Source organism: Neophocaena asiaeorientalis, unplaced genomic scaffold (genome assembly GCF_003031525.2).
Source record: "Neophocaena asiaeorientalis asiaeorientalis breed wild unplaced genomic scaffold, Neophocaena_asiaeorientalis_V1.1 scaffold174, whole genome shotgun sequence".
NCBI lineage: Eukaryota > Metazoa > Chordata > Mammalia > Artiodactyla > Phocoenidae > Neophocaena > Neophocaena asiaeorientalis.
Window position 1 is genome coordinate 3,221,629 of NW_020174922.1, and position 18,278 is coordinate 3,239,906.

The 18,278-nt window shown below is 42.1% G+C and overlaps 2 protein-coding genes and 1 non-coding gene across 3 annotated transcripts in view; 2 read left to right on the top strand and 1 right to left on the bottom strand.

Moving 5' to 3' along the window:
- LOC112410068 (translation initiation factor IF-2-like) overlaps positions 1-10,270 on the top strand; it is a 40,457-nt gene extending 30,187 nt beyond the window's left edge. The window contains exons 3-4 of the mRNA XM_024760456.1: positions 8,226-8,797; positions 10,242-10,270. Coding sequence (XP_024616224.1) covers positions 8,226-8,703 — 478 coding nt within the window. The 3' untranslated portion in view covers positions 8,704-8,797; positions 10,242-10,270. The remainder of the gene's footprint in view (positions 1-8,225; positions 8,798-10,241) is intronic.
- Positions 10,271-16,858: 6,588 nt separating this feature from the next.
- Positions 16,859-18,278, top strand: part of CCDC171 (coiled-coil domain containing 171) — a 336,015-nt gene continuing 334,595 nt past the window's right edge. The window contains 2 exon segments of the mRNA XM_024760469.1: positions 16,859-16,982; positions 17,780-17,937. Coding sequence (XP_024616237.1) covers positions 17,894-17,937 — 44 coding nt within the window. The 5' untranslated portion in view covers positions 16,859-16,982; positions 17,780-17,893.
- Positions 17,549-17,621, bottom strand: TRNAW-CCA (transfer RNA tryptophan (anticodon CCA)). Its single transcript has one exon. It is a non-coding gene; the product is annotated as a tRNA-Trp (tRNA).

Consider the following 18,278-nt stretch of genomic DNA (forward strand, 5'->3'; position numbering starts at 1 on the left):
TAACTCACAATGAGGAAATTAGGGAAGGCTCTTCTTTAGGGAGGTTTTAAAGGGTTTTGCTAGCAAGGAACGCCCTGGGATGGTTAAATTGTTGGGCGAAGTGTGGAGAAAGGTCTTGAGGCAAGTCTTAAATGAGAAAGCTTTTGGTCTTGATAAATAAACTTTTTAGTTCACAGCATTATCTTACAGGAATAGGTATTTTCTGGAGCAAATACATTATTTTTGCTTGGTGTCGGTATTATTTAACATAGGGACAAGAAAGCATGCTTGGTCTCATGAGGGTGTAACTCATTGATAGGGATTATGTTGGTTTCCCCTGTGTCCCCTCACTAAAATGTAAGCTCCGTGAGAGCAGAGATTTTTGTGTGTGTTGTTTGCTTTTATATTTTTATAACCTACAACATCTAGCAAATAGTAAGCGTTCAGTAAATATTTGTTAACAAATCTTAATTAATTAAATGCATAGAAAGTTTTGAAAAATGAGATGGCCTAGACGTTAAAAATGTACTATAAAGGTATAATAATTAAAACATGGTGATATTGGGACATAGACAAATAGATACATTGATCTGAATAGAAAATGCAGACATATAGATATATGTGTGTATACATATCTGTATATCTATCTATAAGCATATCTATCTATAAGTATATGTATAGATAGATATCTCCCAAACTTTCAGTCCTCTTAAAGAGCCATCCTTCTCAAGTATATTTTTTTAAAAGGGGAGGGGTTTGTCTTACAGTTGCTTCTGAGTTGGCCGCTGCTTCTCTGCTAGTGAGCCCCTCAATGCTTCTGTGTTCCTTTGAGTTGCTCACGACCTAGAGCTCATTAACTGCACTTTCCTCCTTCATCAATGCGGACATCTCTACAAGGGATTCTACGGAAGGCAAGAAGAGGGTAATATGGGGGTAGGCCTAGCTTCGCTTCATTAATTGGACCTTCCTTCCATCTACAACTCCAACTATAAAGCTGTTCTCTAGTGAGAGTTATAACATTTAAGACTATACATTAAATGTGCCTTTTTACAAAGCTGGAGACAAAGACGCCCACTAAGTTATAAACTTAGAGGTCCACTACGTACTCCCTCAGTTCTTCTCTCCTCAGTCTTCAGATTGAGGCCAGAGGGCTTCCTTTTTCCTTTTGGGAAATCCTAACTTCTAACCAAAGAGGATAGTCTAGCAGTCCCACGCAGGTTAAGAAATCTGGACCTCTTTCAGAACTTCCCACTAGAGAGAAATGCACATAGCTTCTTTATTTTTTTTGGAAGTCTATTGAGTGAGTAAATATGGGACTAGAAATAGATATCATTCATATCACTTAAGGATAAATATTGGAGAATGCTAGTTTAAATTTACAAGCAAAAGAAAAACACATTCCTATTGCCCATAATTTGCAAGAACACCACTAGTCATATTGGAATAATTACTTCACACTGTTATACAAACTGACTTTGGTTCCTTTCTTTCATTATTGCCCTCACTCCCACTCCTTAACATTTCTACTTTCAAATTGTGCTTTTTAGATTGGCCAGGAATAATAATAAATAGGCTCAATGTTTAAATTAAATATTTCATTTAAATTTCTTTAAAGGATGCTACCTTATCTACAATGACTTGGCTGCAGCTTTATAATTTTTTTTTTTTTTTGCGGTACGCGGGCCTCTCACTGCTGTGGCCTCTCTCGTTGCGGAGCACAGGCTCCGGACGCGCAGGCTCAGCGGCCACGGCCCACGGGCCCAGCTGCTCTGCGGCACGTGGGATCCTCCCGGACCGGGGCACGAACCCGTGTCCCCTGCATTGGCAGGCGGACTCTCAACCACTGCGCCACCAGGGAAGCCCTGCAGCTTTATAATTATTCATTTTAAGGTTATGAATTAAGTTCTTAGACTTGGTACAAACTTTCTAAATTCTGATGGCAGTAGTGGTGTATTAGTGAGTTAATGCATCTAGTTACATAAGATAAAAGTGGCATTTCTGCATGTTACTAAACTTCATCAGTAATCAGATAAATGCAAATTAAAAGAACATTAGAACAATGGCATATCACTTTTTGCTTATCAGATTGGCAACGTTTCAATACCGCAAAAATATCTACTGCTGGCAAGGGCAGAGAGAAGTAGATACTCTCATACAATGTTGATATTTCTTTAAATTGATACTCTTTCTGAAAAGTAACCTGGTACTATGTATAAAAAATTAAAGTACAGCTCTCAAATGTTGACTCCTTAAAAGCTCATCATAAAAACTGTTAAGTTTATTAGAATTACTGTAGTAAGGAAGAACACTACCTTGACTGAGCCTTAGTAGTGACTCAAAATGAAAAATTAGGGCCAGTTATTTTTAGGGTTTTAGGGAGAGAAGCAAGTCAGTGAAATGTTTGGGATTAGGCAGAGTTTATGATACAATAGCCTTAGATTGGTGGGCACAGCAAGGCAATATTTTGATGTTTTTTTTTTTTTTGTAGTACGCGGGCCTCTCACTGTTGTGGCCTCTCCCGTTGTGGAGCACAGACTCCAGATGCGCAGCCTCAGCGGCCGTGGCTCACGGGCCCAGCCGCTCCGCGGCATGTGGGATCTTCCCGGACGGGGGCAGGAACCCGTGTCCCCTGCATCGGCAGGCGGACTCTCAACCACTGCGCCGCAGTGGGAAGCCCCAAGGCAATGGTGTTGAATAATTTCTTGGTAAAGCCTTGGGAAGCCCCAAGGGAATGGTTTTGAATAATTTCTTGGTAAATAAACTGTTAGCCTTCATAAGTAATCTGTTTAGTAAGTTCACAGCCTTATCTTCCAGGAAAAAGTGTCAACTGGAGCAAGCAACAAGGTTATTTTTATTTGGTCCCCGAATTGTCTAACAAAAGTACAGGAAAGTATGTCTAGTCCCACTATTATAGTAAGTCCCCTACACATGAATGAGTTCCATTCCAAGAGCGCATTCGTAAGCCCAATTTGTTTGTAAGTTCAACAAAGTTAGCCTAGGTACCCAACTAACACAATCAGCTATATAGTACTGTACTCTAATAGGTTTATAATACTTTTCACACAAATAATACATAAAAAAACACAAAAAATAAAGAAAACGTTTTTTAATCATATAGTACAGTACCTTGAAAAGTACAGTCGTACAGCACAACAGCTGGCATACAGGGGCTGGCACTGAGTGGAGAGGCAAGAAGAGTTACTGACTGGAGGAGGGAGAGGAGGTGGGAGATGGTAGAGCTGAAGGCTCATCAACAATAGGAGATGGAGGGCAAGCTGCAATTTCACTCATGCCTGACGTTGATGGCACAGGTTCTGGTTCCTTGTTGGAACCAGATGCATGTTCGCATCTTTGAAAGTTTGAAACTTGAAGGTTCGAAGGTTCGTATGTAGGGGACTTACTGTATTTAACATAGGGAAAGGTAATTATATCGATTTTGGTTTTCAATGCTTATCCTTTTATCCATCAATTTCTATTCTAGGTATTTATACTATGACTTGAAAAAGACAAATATGTGGGACTTCCCTGGCAGTCCAGTGGTTAAGACTCCACGCTTCCACTGCAGAGGGCGTGGGTTTAATCCCTGGTTGGGGAACTAAGATCCCACATGCTGCATGGCGCGGCCAAAAAAAAAAAAAAAGACAAATATGCAAAGTATACCTTTAGAGACAGTGTTTTATTTTTATTTTTTAAGTAAATAAACAAAGCAGAAACAACTTAAATGATGGGATAAATTATGGGCATTCATAAAATGGATTACAATACAGCCATAAAAAGGTATATTTTTTCATATTAACATAGAAATGTATTAAAGCTGTATTGTTAAGTTAAAAAAAAATCTATCTACCTACCTACTTATCTACCTATCAATAGCAATGATGTGCTGGAGCTGGTTCCCACAGGACTCTTGAGAGCCAAATATACATATTTCTTCTGAACTCTGCAGTCAAGAGACTGCATGTTGGTTGCTTGAAATTAGCCACAGTGGCAGTATTTAGTATACATCAAGGAAATCAGCACACCACTGGCTTCAAATAACAGAAAACATGACTAGCACAGACTTGAATTCTAAGACCATTAATCGTTTGTGTCAGAAGGAAGTCCAGGATTGGATCAGAAACTAAGGAGTGTCATGGAGAATCAAGGCTCTTTTTATTCTCACCTCAGTAGGTGTGCCCTTACATTTCATTGTTCAGAACTGGTAACACAGCCAACCCTAGCTACCAGGGAGCTTTGGAGATCCAGTAGCTAGCAGGAGGAAATAGGATAGATCAGACCATTCATCTCCTGAAGTTCTACCTATTACTGCTGCAAACAGATTAAGGTTGTCAGCAAGGATGGTGTAGGAAATGGAAAAGCAGTGTCTGCTACTGTTGTGTGTATGCACACTTGCGTAAATATAGAAATAAATGAACAAATGTGCCTTCTTTAAAACGTATTTATTTATGCATCAAAATGTTATATTAGAAATGTAATACATTCCTAACAGTTTTTAAATCTAGACTGGGAAGGTAGGACTTGGGGGAGAATTTTACTTTTAAAATTGCCCTGACTTGGGCTTCCCTGGTGGCGCAGTGGTTGGGAGTCCGCCTGCCGATGCAGGGGACACGGGTTCGTGCCCCGGTCTGGGAAGATCCCACATGCCGCGGAGCGGCTGGGCCCGTGAGCCGTGGCCGCTGAGCCTGCGCGTCCAGAGCCTGTGCTCCGCAACGGGAGAGGCCACAACAGTGAGAGGCCTGCGTACTGCAAAAAAAAAAAAAAAAAATTGCCCTGACTTAAGTGACCATGTATTTACTATTGGAACAAAGGATAAAGACATATGCATTTTTGAAAAAAATTAGAATACATGTGAAACCACTTAGCTTAGTGCTTGGCACATATGTTTAATAAATAATGTTATCTTTTATATTAGCCTATATATCTTAAACCTTTTAATATAAGTCCATATCTACCTCTTATTACATTTATTTGTGTTTTCTGTTGCTAATGTGAATGAGAGGGAAGATTTATTGTGAGATAAGAGAAGGTATGGCTGGAAAGGCAGGTAGGGACGAGAATAAGGGCCCTTGATGGATGGAGAAAAAGTATGGGTTTTATCCAGTAAGGACTGAGGAGCCGTTAAAAGAATTAATGAAGGGTAATGTAATCAGAGTTATGCTTCAGAAGGATCATTTCCGTTGTAGCACACAGTATGGGGATTGAAGGAGCAAAGAACCAGGGCCACCAAGAGCAACAATTATGGCAGGGCTCCCAGTTCTAATAACTGATACCAAAGCAGCGTAATAATCAAGCACCTGGTGTTTGAACCTTCTGGGAGAGGTTACTAGGGTCAAAAGGATGTGGCGTATCTGGTGTTAAAAAACCCTGCGGGGCTTCCCTGGTGGCGCAGTGGTTGAGAGTCCGCCTGCCGAGGCAGGGGACACGGGTTCGTGCCCCGGTCCGGGAGGATCCCACATGCAGCGCAGCGGCTGGGCCCGTGAGCCATGGCCGCTGAGCCTGAGCGTCCGGAGCCTGTACTCTGCAATGGGAGAGGCCACAGCAGTGAGAGGCCCGCGTACCGCAATAAAAAACAAACAAACAAAAAAACCCTGTGGCTCACATGTACACAATCAGCTCATAACACTCCCTTAGTGTCAGAAAGGTGCATATGTGCCCTTAGGCCTGCTTTTGATTTTTTTCTATTTTTTGATCTTCTCCTCTCATATTTCCCGGTTTAAAAATGCCCTAGATATTAGTTGTCAACTTGTAAAAATGTTGAGAATTTGCACAGAAGGAGGAGGTGGGTGACTTGCGTCAGCCACAGCAAAAGTCCTGATTACAAGTGTCTGGATATGAAACAATAAGGAAACAAATAAATGAAGATGATTAGTAGGAGGCATAGAAAGGCCACAAGAGACAAAGTTAAGTAGGATTTAGTAATTCTCAGATGAAGAAATTGAGAGCCTGAGAGAGAAGAAAGATTCTCTAAGTTTTTTTTTGTTTGGGTGTCTGAGATTATAAGTTTTATAAATAGGTAGAGCAGTTTGTGGGGCTCCAGTGAGAAGCTGAGAAAGATCATTAAGTTTTAGATATATTGAACTCAATACTGACAGACATTAAAATGACACTGTTCAAATGAGAGTTAAAAATTCAAGATCAGAGTTCAGCTTATGATATTATGGTATGTGAGGTGGACATAAAGAATTGAAAGTTGTGGACCCAGAGTTCACACTTGCAGGAATGGATGACATCACCAAGAAAGCTACTGTGGTAAATGGTGAAGGTTGAGGACAAAACTGAGAAAGTATCCCCTTAAGGGGCAAGGTGATAATGGTTCCCTGAGCAGTAGCAAAGAGGTCAGAGAGCTGCCTAAACCCTGAGTCTCACCTATGCTGGAGAGAAATCTGAGAGTGATCAAAGTGTCAGCGAACTCAAGGAGCCTGGGATCTGGTAATGAGGTCATTATTGACTGTGAAATCTGTTTTGGAAGAGTGGGGGTGGTGGATCGAATAATAAGAGAAAGAATGAGATGAGAATTGTGACTCGAGGCTAAAAGAGAAGTGGGCTAGACAGCATCTTTCTGTACAGCTTTCCTAAGTAGTATAGCATGTTAGGCAAACAAGAGACAACAAAGAATTGACCTTGTAACTACTAGAAAAACACAGAAAACCTCCAAGTATTTGATAACAGTCTGATTTATTGTTTAATTATTAGAACTTTTCTGCTCAACATCCTTCATTTAGCTCTGTTGCTTGGTAAACTAAGTATGACCTAGACGGCCCTCTGTGATCTGGGTTCTGCTTACTTCTCCAGCCTGACATCTTACTCCCCACATCCGCTACCCCAAGACCGCACACAGAGCTTTGTTCAGTTTTCCAAATGCCTCTTGCTGTTTCCTGCCCTGTTTGCAGCTTCCATGTCTTCCAATTCCTTTTAACTTGGTGAATCTATAACTACCTTCCCAGACTGAACTCAAAGTTCTCTATAAAGCCTTTCTGGTTGTTCAGGGTTGATATTATACTTCCCTCTTCTGACTCCCACTGCACCTGTATCATGTATCCTGCATTTCTACCACCTAGTTCTGGGCTGGGTATATAGTCTGTATTCAATAAATGCTGAATGAACAAGTAAATGAAGATTGCAAGTCTTCATGCTGCATCCATTTTTTTCATTTTAAAAAAGTATGCAGTATAGTACATTTGGCATTTCTTGCTGTACAATATTCAATTTTGTGATTTTGCTAAAACACAAATAAAAATTTTATATTATTTAAAACTTGTAAAGTAAAAAAAGTCCTAATATCATTAGTCTGTTGTAATTGTCCATTTCGTTTCTAAGTGTTAGAGTGGGCTCTTTTCTTTCCATACACTCTTTTCTTTGAAGAAATTATCCTCTTTCTGACTAAACTATTGAAGCGGGATGTGCCTCCTTTCCTAATCTAAATGACTAAACTCAAGCCAATTAAAGTTTCAGAGTTTCAGTGTTACAGGAATCAAGGAGGTTTTAATTCCAGGGAGACAGTGGAAAGACGGCCCCTACACCTGGTTTCAGGTTAATTACAAACCACAAGGCACTATTTTGGCATAAAAGGTTCTTTTTGTATTAAACACCTTTTCGGGAGGAGGAGGAGGTGGTGTCGAAGATTAAATCCTGAGTCAATATCCCGCCAATTTGCATTGTTCTTTGGGGAACAGGCTTTCAAAAGCCAAGGAACAAAAGAGGATTTGGTTTTCCAATCTCCCTGAGGCGGCAGCGGCTACCAGGAGAAACCAAAGTATAAATTATCAACGAGGAAAGCGTGCGTGGGGTGCGTGTGTATATGTGTGTGTGTCGGGGGTGGGGAAGAGGACGAGGGTAGGAAAGGGAGCTGGGCACTTGCTAAGGCTCTGAGGGCTTTTTCGTGAGGTACCTCGTTACGTAATATTTATAACGAAAGGCGCTGCAGCTGCATCAGCGCGCTGGCCCGCATTTTGCGTCCCCGTTTACAACCACCAGCTGGGATACAATGGGGATGGGAGGAGGGGACTAGAAGCGTCCGGCAGGCGGATAGCGGTCTGAACAGCGGGAAACCAATCATTGGTGCAGAAGCGAGCCCAGGGAATTTCCCCCGGTTCTGGCACCAGACCACGGACCCCGAGGGGCTGTCCTGACCCTACGGATCAGCAGGGGAGCCAGCTTAAAAATGCAGCATCTGGGATCAGACCTCTTAAGATTTTTATTCAGTAGGCGGGGAAAAGGAGCTAGGGCTTAGAAACCTGCCTTTTCAGTCGGCTCTCTGGGGATTCTGGGACGGTGACCCGGGCACCTCACACTGAGACCACCACACTGGAACGTGGGCCGAGGGGTCCTCAGGCGGAGGTAGAAGGGGGGAGGGTCCGCGCCAGGCGCGGAACGGCGCGCGGTCGCGAGCGCGCCGCTCCCCAGCAACAGCGCATGCGCCGGTCGCCTTCCAGCAAAGCCGCGCAGCTTCGCGGGCCCGGATCTTCCAATCGGAGCCCGGCGTTCTCCGAGTGCGTATCCTGGAGCTGTCGGCTGCCGGAGGCGGGAGGAAAGGGGCCGCCCGGGCCCGGGCGGGGCCGCGGCCAGCGAAAGTCTGCGGAGGTCTGCCAGGGAAGTCGAGTCTCCGGAAGTGGCAGTTGTAAACACCGTCTCCCTGGGGCTGGTCTCCTTCTTGTTCCCCCTGTGCTCTTTGTTCCCTCTCCCTGGGTCCTAGAGTCCGTCGTGTTCCAACAGTTTTTGCTCTGACCCCACGGCCTGCCTGGGCCTCTTTCTGCCTTTGAGATCCGAAGCTGCCCCAGGGGTCTTGGGTGTGCAGTCTGGAAAACGGGAGACCCCTGAGGTAACCACCGGGTGTGGGGTTTTGGAGGGGAAAGATTTGGGCGGGGAGGTGTTCAGAGGAGAGGTATAGGGGGCTGCAGTGAGGGTTATGGGGACCCCGAGTTAGTTTGAGGCTGTTCTGTGGCAGTTCGTGTCGTCTGTGGGGACACACCTCCAGCGCCTTGCGCCGGGCCTCTGCGCCCACCTGAAGAAGATCTTCCTGGAGCATTCTAGCCAAAGACCGCTGCCTCAATACCCAGAGGACTGGGTAGGGACCAGAGGGCAGGACCCAGAGGGCCTGGACTTGGAGCTTCTTAGGTTTACAACTCCGGACTGCTGGGCTCTTTCCCTCTCAAGAATCAATAAGTCCTTCGAGGACAAGGACCAGGTCTTTTTCATCCCTTTTTAATAAAAATGCCAGCCACGCCCTAGACATTCTGTAAATGCTCGGTAAACCAAAGAAAGCGTTTATGCTAGGCTGTCTTCTGTAGCTTCTACGCCAGGACTCTTAGGAGACAGAAGAGAGGGCTGTGAGTTTTTCCCGGGCTGTGCAATTTCTGCAGAAGTGGAGCCTACTTTTGACTGTTCTTTATTTATTCCATGTGATATTTATCCTAGGCAAATACACTTTTTTTTTCGTTTTAAGCAGATCTCCAATGATAACTGCGTAAGTTTACTTGAGAAGCAATTTCATTAGGTGTCCGACTCCTTTGAAGACATTACACATGGATGTTTTATAGTTGTTTTCATAACCTTGGTGAAAAGAACCTACCAGTTTTTGTCACTTGTTTTATTGAACAGTTAGTGCCTAATAACAAAAGCCTAGAGTCGGAGATGCACTTGGTTTCCCTTGAAATGAAGAGGAAACAAAGGCAGTGCAACCTTCTAAAAGGAAAGATGAAGGCAGTAATTTTAGTCTGGAGCTTTCTGTATTAGTCTGGTGGAGGCTTTTATTAGCTCTGTGACCTCAGCCAAATCACCTAAGCTCCCTGGGCATTAAGATGCCTTATCTGTCAGATAAGGAGGATGGACTTGGTCTCTAAAGTCGCATTTAATTCTAAAATACTTTGATTGCCTCAGCCCATTTGTCTTGGTCTTGTTTTCATGAAAGAACCAAACATCTTTTTTAAAGGTGAAATGTGTAAGTTTGCTGACAGACACCCACAACACAGTTGTGGTTACTGTTGAAGACAGCGCTGAGTTATGAAAGAGGATGGATTTAGGAGTCAGCCAGAGTATGAGCTTGAATTCTAACCCTCCCACTGGATATCTTTACACAAGTTACTCCACCTCTCCAAGCCTCAGTGTCCTCATCTGTGAAATGTGCATAATAATCTCTAGGTTTATCGGGAAGATTCACTGAGATCAGGTATGTTTAATGTAGTGTCTGGCAGGTAGGAAGTGCTCAATAATAGCTTTTATCTTTTCATCCTCCCCGCCCCTCCCCTTTCCCCTGATCTGTGCAGACACATTGAGAGAGATGAGTACATTCTGGATGACCCACAGGACTCAGATGTGAGGTAGGAAAACTTAGCACCAGTGGTGGCTGTGAAATCTAAAAGCAGAATTGTCTTACTTACTCTTGGGATGTCCAGACCATTGATCTCTTGGCCTCAGTTGCCCTATTACCTATTTCTAAAAACTTATTGGAGAATGATATACATAACATCCCCTCATCTATTTCAGTGGGAATGGTGAGAATAGTCCAACTTCACTACCAGGAGAAGATTAAGATATTAATACATTAACATAAAAAGCTGATTTAAACTTTGCTGTTATCCATCACTGCCCAAAGGATGCCCTGGTTCTGGCCCAGCCCAGTGGAAATTCCATCTGGATTGAGAAATCCACTGGAAGTCTGAGTCATCTCTCATTAAGAAGACCCTGACTTGTAGTTAGTTTGGAAGTGTGAAAGAATGATCTGTGTTTAAGATATCTGCAGTATCGAGCAGAGTGCTTCCCTGACAAGCAAGGGAAGCCATGGGGTGAGCCATGTCTTGAAGGTCAATAGCAAGGCACACAGCAGAGCTCTGGAGTCAGGGATTTCTCAATCTAGGTGGATTGATGGGGCTTTGAATCGTGACATTGTCACTTCCTGGAGATGTGACTTTGGACAAGTGACTGAATATCTTTAAGCCCCAGTTTCCCCCTGGTATAAAATGGGGGTATTAATGGTATCTTCCCTTGGGGTTGGTGTAGAGTGAAATGAGATAATCCATAGAGTCTTGAGCATGATACCTGGAGAAGGGTTGTTTGCCACAGTAGGAATGACGACAGCAGGGAGTGGCTTTGGGGTATCAGTTTGTTTATAGATAATGATGAATTTGATATTTTCAAATGGAAAGCATTATTTAGAGAGTTGCACAGATACCGAGGCTGAAGAGAAAGGCTAACATTGATGGCATATCATAAGAAATTTTTAATTACACATATAGATTAGCCAAATTATTGTTTATCTTAATTTGTAACATTTCATAGGAAAGTTTCAGGTAAAGCTAGGAACATTATGTGGGGACCCTGCATTTCTTTGGCTTAGCTAAATGAAAATATTCCACTGATACTTTCATAACTGTACCTAGCTACTTTAGCTACGTCATCATTTCCTCTTTCCATTCTGGTGAAAGAAAAGGGAGATTTTGCTACATTTCTGCTATATTCAATAGCATAGAAGTCCCATCATAGTTTAAATTCAACCACGAACCTACATTTGGCCCTTTGTTTATTTAGTTTTCCTAAAATACAGGTAGGACCTTGAGCCCTAGTGTCATCAAGCACTGATATCAACGAGAGGAAGAAAATAAGAGTTTGCCAAAGGAGACTATAGACAGGATATATTTTTTATGATGATGAATGTAAAAAATTAGGATATAATTCACCTAACATAAAATTCACCATTTTAAAGTATACAACTTGATGGTTTTCACTATATTCACTAAGCTGTACAGCAATCACCATTATCTAATTCCAGAACATTTCCATCACACCTGCTAGAAGTCAGACCCAATTCCCCCTCTCTCTACTCTCTGATAACCACAAGTCTATTTTCTATTTCTATAGATTTACCTATTCTGGAAATTTCACATAAATGGAGTTATACAATATATGGCCTTTTACATCTGGCTTCTTTCACTTAGCATAATATTTTCAACGTTCATCCATGTTGTGGCATATATCAGTACTTCATTTCTTTTTATCGTTGAATAATATTTCATATTTTGTTTATATATTGGCCAATTGATGGATATTTGGGTTGTTTTCACTTTTTGGCTATTTATGAACAATGGTGCTATGAACATTTGTATACAAGTTTTTGTTAAAGTCCAGTAATTATCTTAGAATGTGTCTTGTTGTTGGTTGTGCTGGGTCAGTATTCTCAGATATGCAGTTTGTTTGTTGAAAGTGTGGATTAAAATCTTTGTATTTCAGGACAGTTTTCTTGAATTACAGTTTTTAGTGTTTGTTCTGTTTCCCTTGCTTTGATCTTCTTATTCAGGGACTCCTGCTGTCCGCATGTTGGTTATTCTTTGCCTATTTTCAGTATTTTTTCATTTTCTCTTGAATCATTTTGATCTCTTTCTTAAATTTTTATTTAAAAATTTTACTTCTTTTTTGTTTCATACGTCCTTAAAGGCATTTTTTTGATCATGTGTATTTACTCTTGTTCCCTCTAATTTAATGTTCCTTGCAGAAATGATTTTTAATTTCTAATTCTTTCTGATCTTTTTCACCTTATTTCTGAGGTTTTTTTAAAATTTTATTTTAATTTTTCTGATATTTATTTATTTATTTAAGAGAAGTCAGTTCGGTATTTAAGTGCCTTATTCAGTCTCTAATTCTGATTCCTATTCTTTCATGCCTTATACCATTTTGTTAATGTCTTGTAGCTCATTTTGAAGTAGTAAGTTATGATTTTCATCTGTTTTGTGGGTATGTGTTTCTGTCATTCTTTCATTTATAGGAGTCCATTCTGTTCCTTACTCTCTATTTCCTTATGTTTATATGGGATTTGACCACTCTGCTTTTCTGTTGCTTATTATTATTATTTTTTTTCCGGTACGCGGGCCTCTCACTGTTGTGGTCTCTCCTGTTGCGGAGCACAGGCTCTGGACGTGCAGGCTCAGCGGCCATGGCTTACAGGCCCAGCCGCTCTGCGGCATGTGGGATCTTCCCGGACCGGGGCACGAACCTGCGTCCCCTGCATCAGCAGGCGGACTCTCAACCACTGCGCCACCAGGGAAGACCTTCTGTTGCTTATTTTTATGAAAGGTTAGTTGACCTGAACTTTGAGCAAGGTTCAGGAAAGCTTTTCTAACTTCACAGAACCCTGTCTTTTGTTTGTTGTGAGTGTTAAAAACTATGGTCGCTTGGTTCTGAGATTTCCTGGTCCTCTTTCCTCCTACAGTTTGGTCTGGGCCATGTCTTTACTTTGTCTTCATTGCCCCTATCCTGCTCAGTTTTTTTTTTTTTTTGCGGTATGCGGGCCTCTCATTGTTGTGGCCTCTCCCGTTGCGGAGCACAGGCTCCGGACGCGCAGGCTCAGCAGCCATGGCTCACGGGGCACAGCTGCTCCGCGGCATGTGGGATCTTACCGGATTGGGGCACGAACCCGTGACCCTTGCATCGGCAGGCGGACTCTCAACCACTGCGCCACCAGGGAAGGGAAGCCCCTGCTCAGTTTTGATAACAGCCTCTACTGATTCTCATTAGTGTGGGCCCCTGTCCAGGAAGTAACTTGACGGTCAGTTATGAAGGTGTGTGAGGCTGGACTGTACCAACCCTTTCAGGACTCTCTTACCATACGCCTGTTTCATATGCCAGTTTCAGCTGCTGCTCTCAGGTTGTACTACAGCTCTTCCCATTAACTGTCTGTTGACCCTTTGGGGGTCCTTTCAGATGCATACTTGTTATTTTCCTCTGCTTGTTTCTCTGTAGATACCTCCACTCTGTGCAGGTTTTGTGGCTGTTGGTGGTTTGCCCTTATTCATTTGTATTTTGTAATTATTTGTTTTTTGTAAATATTGCCCATGATTTTCTAGTTTCTCTATCTAGTTACCTTAGATAGGATTTTTATAAACTCTGTTATGTAAATTAATTAGGAAATTAAACTATAGAAAAACAAAGAGACTTTATAAAAGACACACACAGGCAGGGATGGTGTAAGAACCCATTTTGTAGTTTACATGTCACTCTTTTTTTTTTCTATTTAACCCTGTAAAAGCATTTTCAAGCTTCTTATACATATTAGTTTTCTTCTGTTGTGTAACAAGTTACCAAAAACTTAGTGGCTTCAAACAGCCCTCATTTATTATTTCTCAGTCTCTGTAGGTCAGGAATCTGGGCACTGCTTAGATGTGCCCTCTGTTCAGAGTTTCACTAAGTTGCTGTCAAGGTGCTGCTGGCTGTGTTCTCATCTGGAGGCTTGACTGGAAAGAATTTGCTACCCAGTTCATTCAGGTTGTTGGCAGAATATATTTCCTGTTGGCATCTGTATGACCGAGGGATCTGGCTTTTTACTGCCTGTGGGTTGGAGCTGCCTGCAGTTCCCTGCCATGTGGCCCTCTCCGTAGGCAGTTCACAGCGTGACAGTGTGCTTCTTCACGACCAGCTAGAGGTTGCCTGTCACTTCACTCTGCTAGGGTAGAGTCTTATATAACATAATATAATCATGGGAGTGCAGCCTGTCACCTTTGCCATATTCTGTTGGTTAGAGGCAAGTCACAGGTTCTGCCCGCAGTAAAGGGGAGGGTATTATACAAGAGAGAAACACCAGGGGGCAGAGATCATGGGGACAATCTGCCTACTACGTTATCTGTTTCAGTGATCTGGAAGTTAATGAAACTTGCACCTGAGCTATAGAAGACCATTTTCTCTCTAGAAGACCGTTCAGATTTGAAGATGTTACATAGCGAAATAATACAGTGAAAAATGGTGGTTGCCTTCAATTTAGCTTTATTGAAACAACTATGTTAAAATTTGGTCAACTACCTCTTCCCACACTTCTCTGCCCAAGATCAAAACAAAATAAAAAACGCAGACATTATTAAGGCCCTAAGTATATAAATTCTTTTCCTGTGAGGTAAATAGAGGTTCTGTTTGTGCCTGTTGTGACACATATGCATATGTGTGTGTGTTTCATCCTTTTCACTTTATTTTTTTATTTTTATTTTTTTGCGGTATGCGGGCCTCTCACTGTTGTGGCCTCTCCAGTCGCGGAGCACAGGCTCCGGATGTGCAGGCCCAGCGGCCATGGCTCACAGGCCTAGCCGCTCCACGGCATGTGGGATCCTCCCAGACAGGGGCACGAACGGGCGTCCCCTGCATCGGCAGCCGGACTCCCAACCACTGCGCCACCAGGGAAGCCCCATCTTTTTCACTTTAAAAATAGAAACATTTTGTATATACTTTTGAGCCTTGTACATTACTCTTAAGTATGGAAGAGTTCCTTCTAACTCTTAAACTTCCATTCTGAAGGCACTTCCTCTGGAGTCTGAGCTTTGGGGGCATGGTGGTAAGATGAAAAGATTTTGGGACTCAGTATCAGAAGAGCTTGATTGAGTCGTTGGTGTCCCCTACTTAGTAGCTGACTGGCCTTAGGCAAGTCATTTAAGACTTTCTGAATTAGATGAGTTTCTGTAATTGAAATGAGAATAATGAACCTCAGGTAAGGTAATTTATAGCTTAACTGTATCAACAATGACCTTGTAGAAAGAGCTTTGGCTTTAGAGTTAGATAGATAGTAACGAGTTGGAATTTTGGTTCTGTAACTATTTGTCTTTTGACAAATTACTTCTAATCTCTTAGTTTTCTCTGTTGAAAAGGATAATCTTTACATTGCAGTGTTGTAAGGATTGGAGTTCTATAGTTCTATGTATAAATAAAATACCAAACACAGTGCTTGACATTTTACTAGGTGCTCAATAGATTAATGATAGTGGTGTTTGTTTGTCTACCACTATTCCCAAACTTAGTATTTAGGTCCCTGGAGAAATGGGATTCCCTCCCCCCCACCCCATCTTGGTAAAATTTTTGTCTTCTTTGTCCTAGGTCAAACTATTCTGCATCAGCTGTGTGAGTCACTGACTATTTTGAAGATCCCTTAGTGTTTGGCTGTAGGAGCCATTAGTCAGTTCCCAGTACAGTGTTTGAGTCTACATCTCAGTTGGCTTATTTGAGTCTCTTTTCTTTCAGTGATCTCTCTCAGGGTTGTTTATTGCGAGCAGGGACAGATCAGTTTCGATTTTTTTGGTGTGGGGGGGGGCATCTTCTAGCTATCCCTGTATACCTACAGTTTTACTAAACAATTCTTTTATTTTCATAATGGTGTGCCTTGGTGGGTCATTTATCACTCAGTGTCCTGGCCTTTTAATTTTTATTTTTTTGGTTGCGCCACATGACTTGTGTGATCTTAGTTCCCCACCAGGGATTGAACCCAGGCCCCTGGCAGTGAGAGCTTCAAGTCCTAACCACTGGACCATTAGGGAATTCCCACTAAACAATTCTTCTATTACATCTTTTTTTTTTTTTTTTTTGCGGTACGCAGGCCTCTCACTGTTGTGGCCTCTCCCATTGCGGAGCACAGGCTCTGGACACGCAGGCTCAGCAGCCATGGCTCATGGGCCCAGCCGCTCCACGGCATGTGGGATCTTCCCGGACTGGGGCACGAACCCGTGTCCCCTGCATAGGCAGGTGGACTCTCAACCACTGCGCCACCAGGGAAGCCTTCTTTTATTACATCTTTAACCAGACCAAATCACCCCAAGTGTCACCTACTCCTTTCCTTCATCAGAGATCTCAGAGGGTTTGTGTTACAGTAATAGAAACTGACAGTGACTGTGTACTGTATATGTGTTGTGTATATTACTTAAATATCAAATATATGAGCTTGATATAGTTATCTCCTTATGGTTGAGGAAACAAGCTCAGAGAGTTTAAGTGGCTTGCCTATGACCACATACTTGATGCTTATTGGAATCCTAGCTCAGATCTCTCTGAGACCAAATCTCATGGTCTTTCTTAGGATATTGGACTTCTGCTGGGGATACCAAGAGACCTTGTGAGATCTTCATATTTGTGTCTATTTGGAGTTAGTTAGTTATCGAGATGTTTACCCAAAGATTCCTTCATACTGTAGTAAAGTAACTTACAGTTGTTGACTCTGTATAATTTGGAGTATCTCTGGTAGAAGAGTGTTCTGGAGAGAAGCCAGGGTAAGTGACAAATGCTCTCTCCTTTCCTTTTTCCTCTTCAATCCCTTGGGAGAAGGCCTTTGAAAATTACTGTAAGATCTTTTATGTGGGAGTGCCTTGGCCTCTTTGATTGTAACATTGCATTAAAAATATTTCATTTATGAAAAAGTCTTTTGGGACCCCACAACATCCCTGGACTGCATTTTCTTTCATACTGAATTCTGTGCCCCCGAGATAGGCACTACCTATTCCTCTTCCAGTTTAAGAACAATTAGTCACTATTTTATTACTTTTTATTTGAGAAATTAAAATAATCTAATAGTATTAGCATATTCTTATAAGAAGGAATTTCTTTCTAATGTTTTGTCATTTTTGTTTCTAATCTTATTTAAAAAGAAATAAAACACTGGCTTTTATTTTATTTTTTATAACTTAAAAAAAAGTTTATTTATTTATTTAGGCTGTGTTGGGTCTTAGTTGTGGCACGCGGGGTCTTCATTGCGGCACGTGGAATCCTTTTGTTGCGGCATGCAGACTCTTAGTTGTGGCATGTGAACTCTTAGTTGTGCCATGCATGCGGGATCTAGTTCCCTGGCCAGGGATTGAACCTGGGCCCCCTGCATTGGGAGCATGGAGTCTTACCCACTGGACCACCAGGGAAGTCCCCAAACACTGTGGCTTTTAAAAATACAAGTATTTACATGTTTTTTAAAGAATAATCTTAAAAATACAGATAAGTCAAAAAACAAAAGAAAAATCACCTCTAGTCTCAGAGCTCATATAAATAACTGCTGTTATATTGTTTACTATTTTAACAGACTTCAGCCCATGTAACCTGTAAGCCACAGACGTCTTGGACTGTTTTAATCATTAATAACGAAGTATATCATTAAGCAACAGTGGGGTATTTTCAAAGAGTTGGAAGACTCATCATGAGTTTGAACACTTCAAATAATGCCCCTGGTGATATCCAAAGGTAAGCCTCCAGTCTCTTCTTCTAGTTGAGGAATGCTTTTGGTTGCAGGGAGCAGGGAGAAATAAGTGGTTGGAGAGGCTGATTGTAAGAATTCTCATGGGATGGTAAGGGAAGTGGAAATTTCATGGGACTGGAGGAGCAAGAATGATGCCTCATAGAAACCAGAACTGGGTCTGGAGACTCTGTGTGGCTCTTTATGCTCCTTTGTTAACTCAGTGTACAAAAGTCAGTGTCTGTACTTTCTCCAGTCCCTAGAGACTTGCTTATTCTTTTCCACTTCTCTAAGTCTTTTCTTCTGCTTATTCATTATTACTTGGCTTGCCACAATCTGTGTTGCTGTG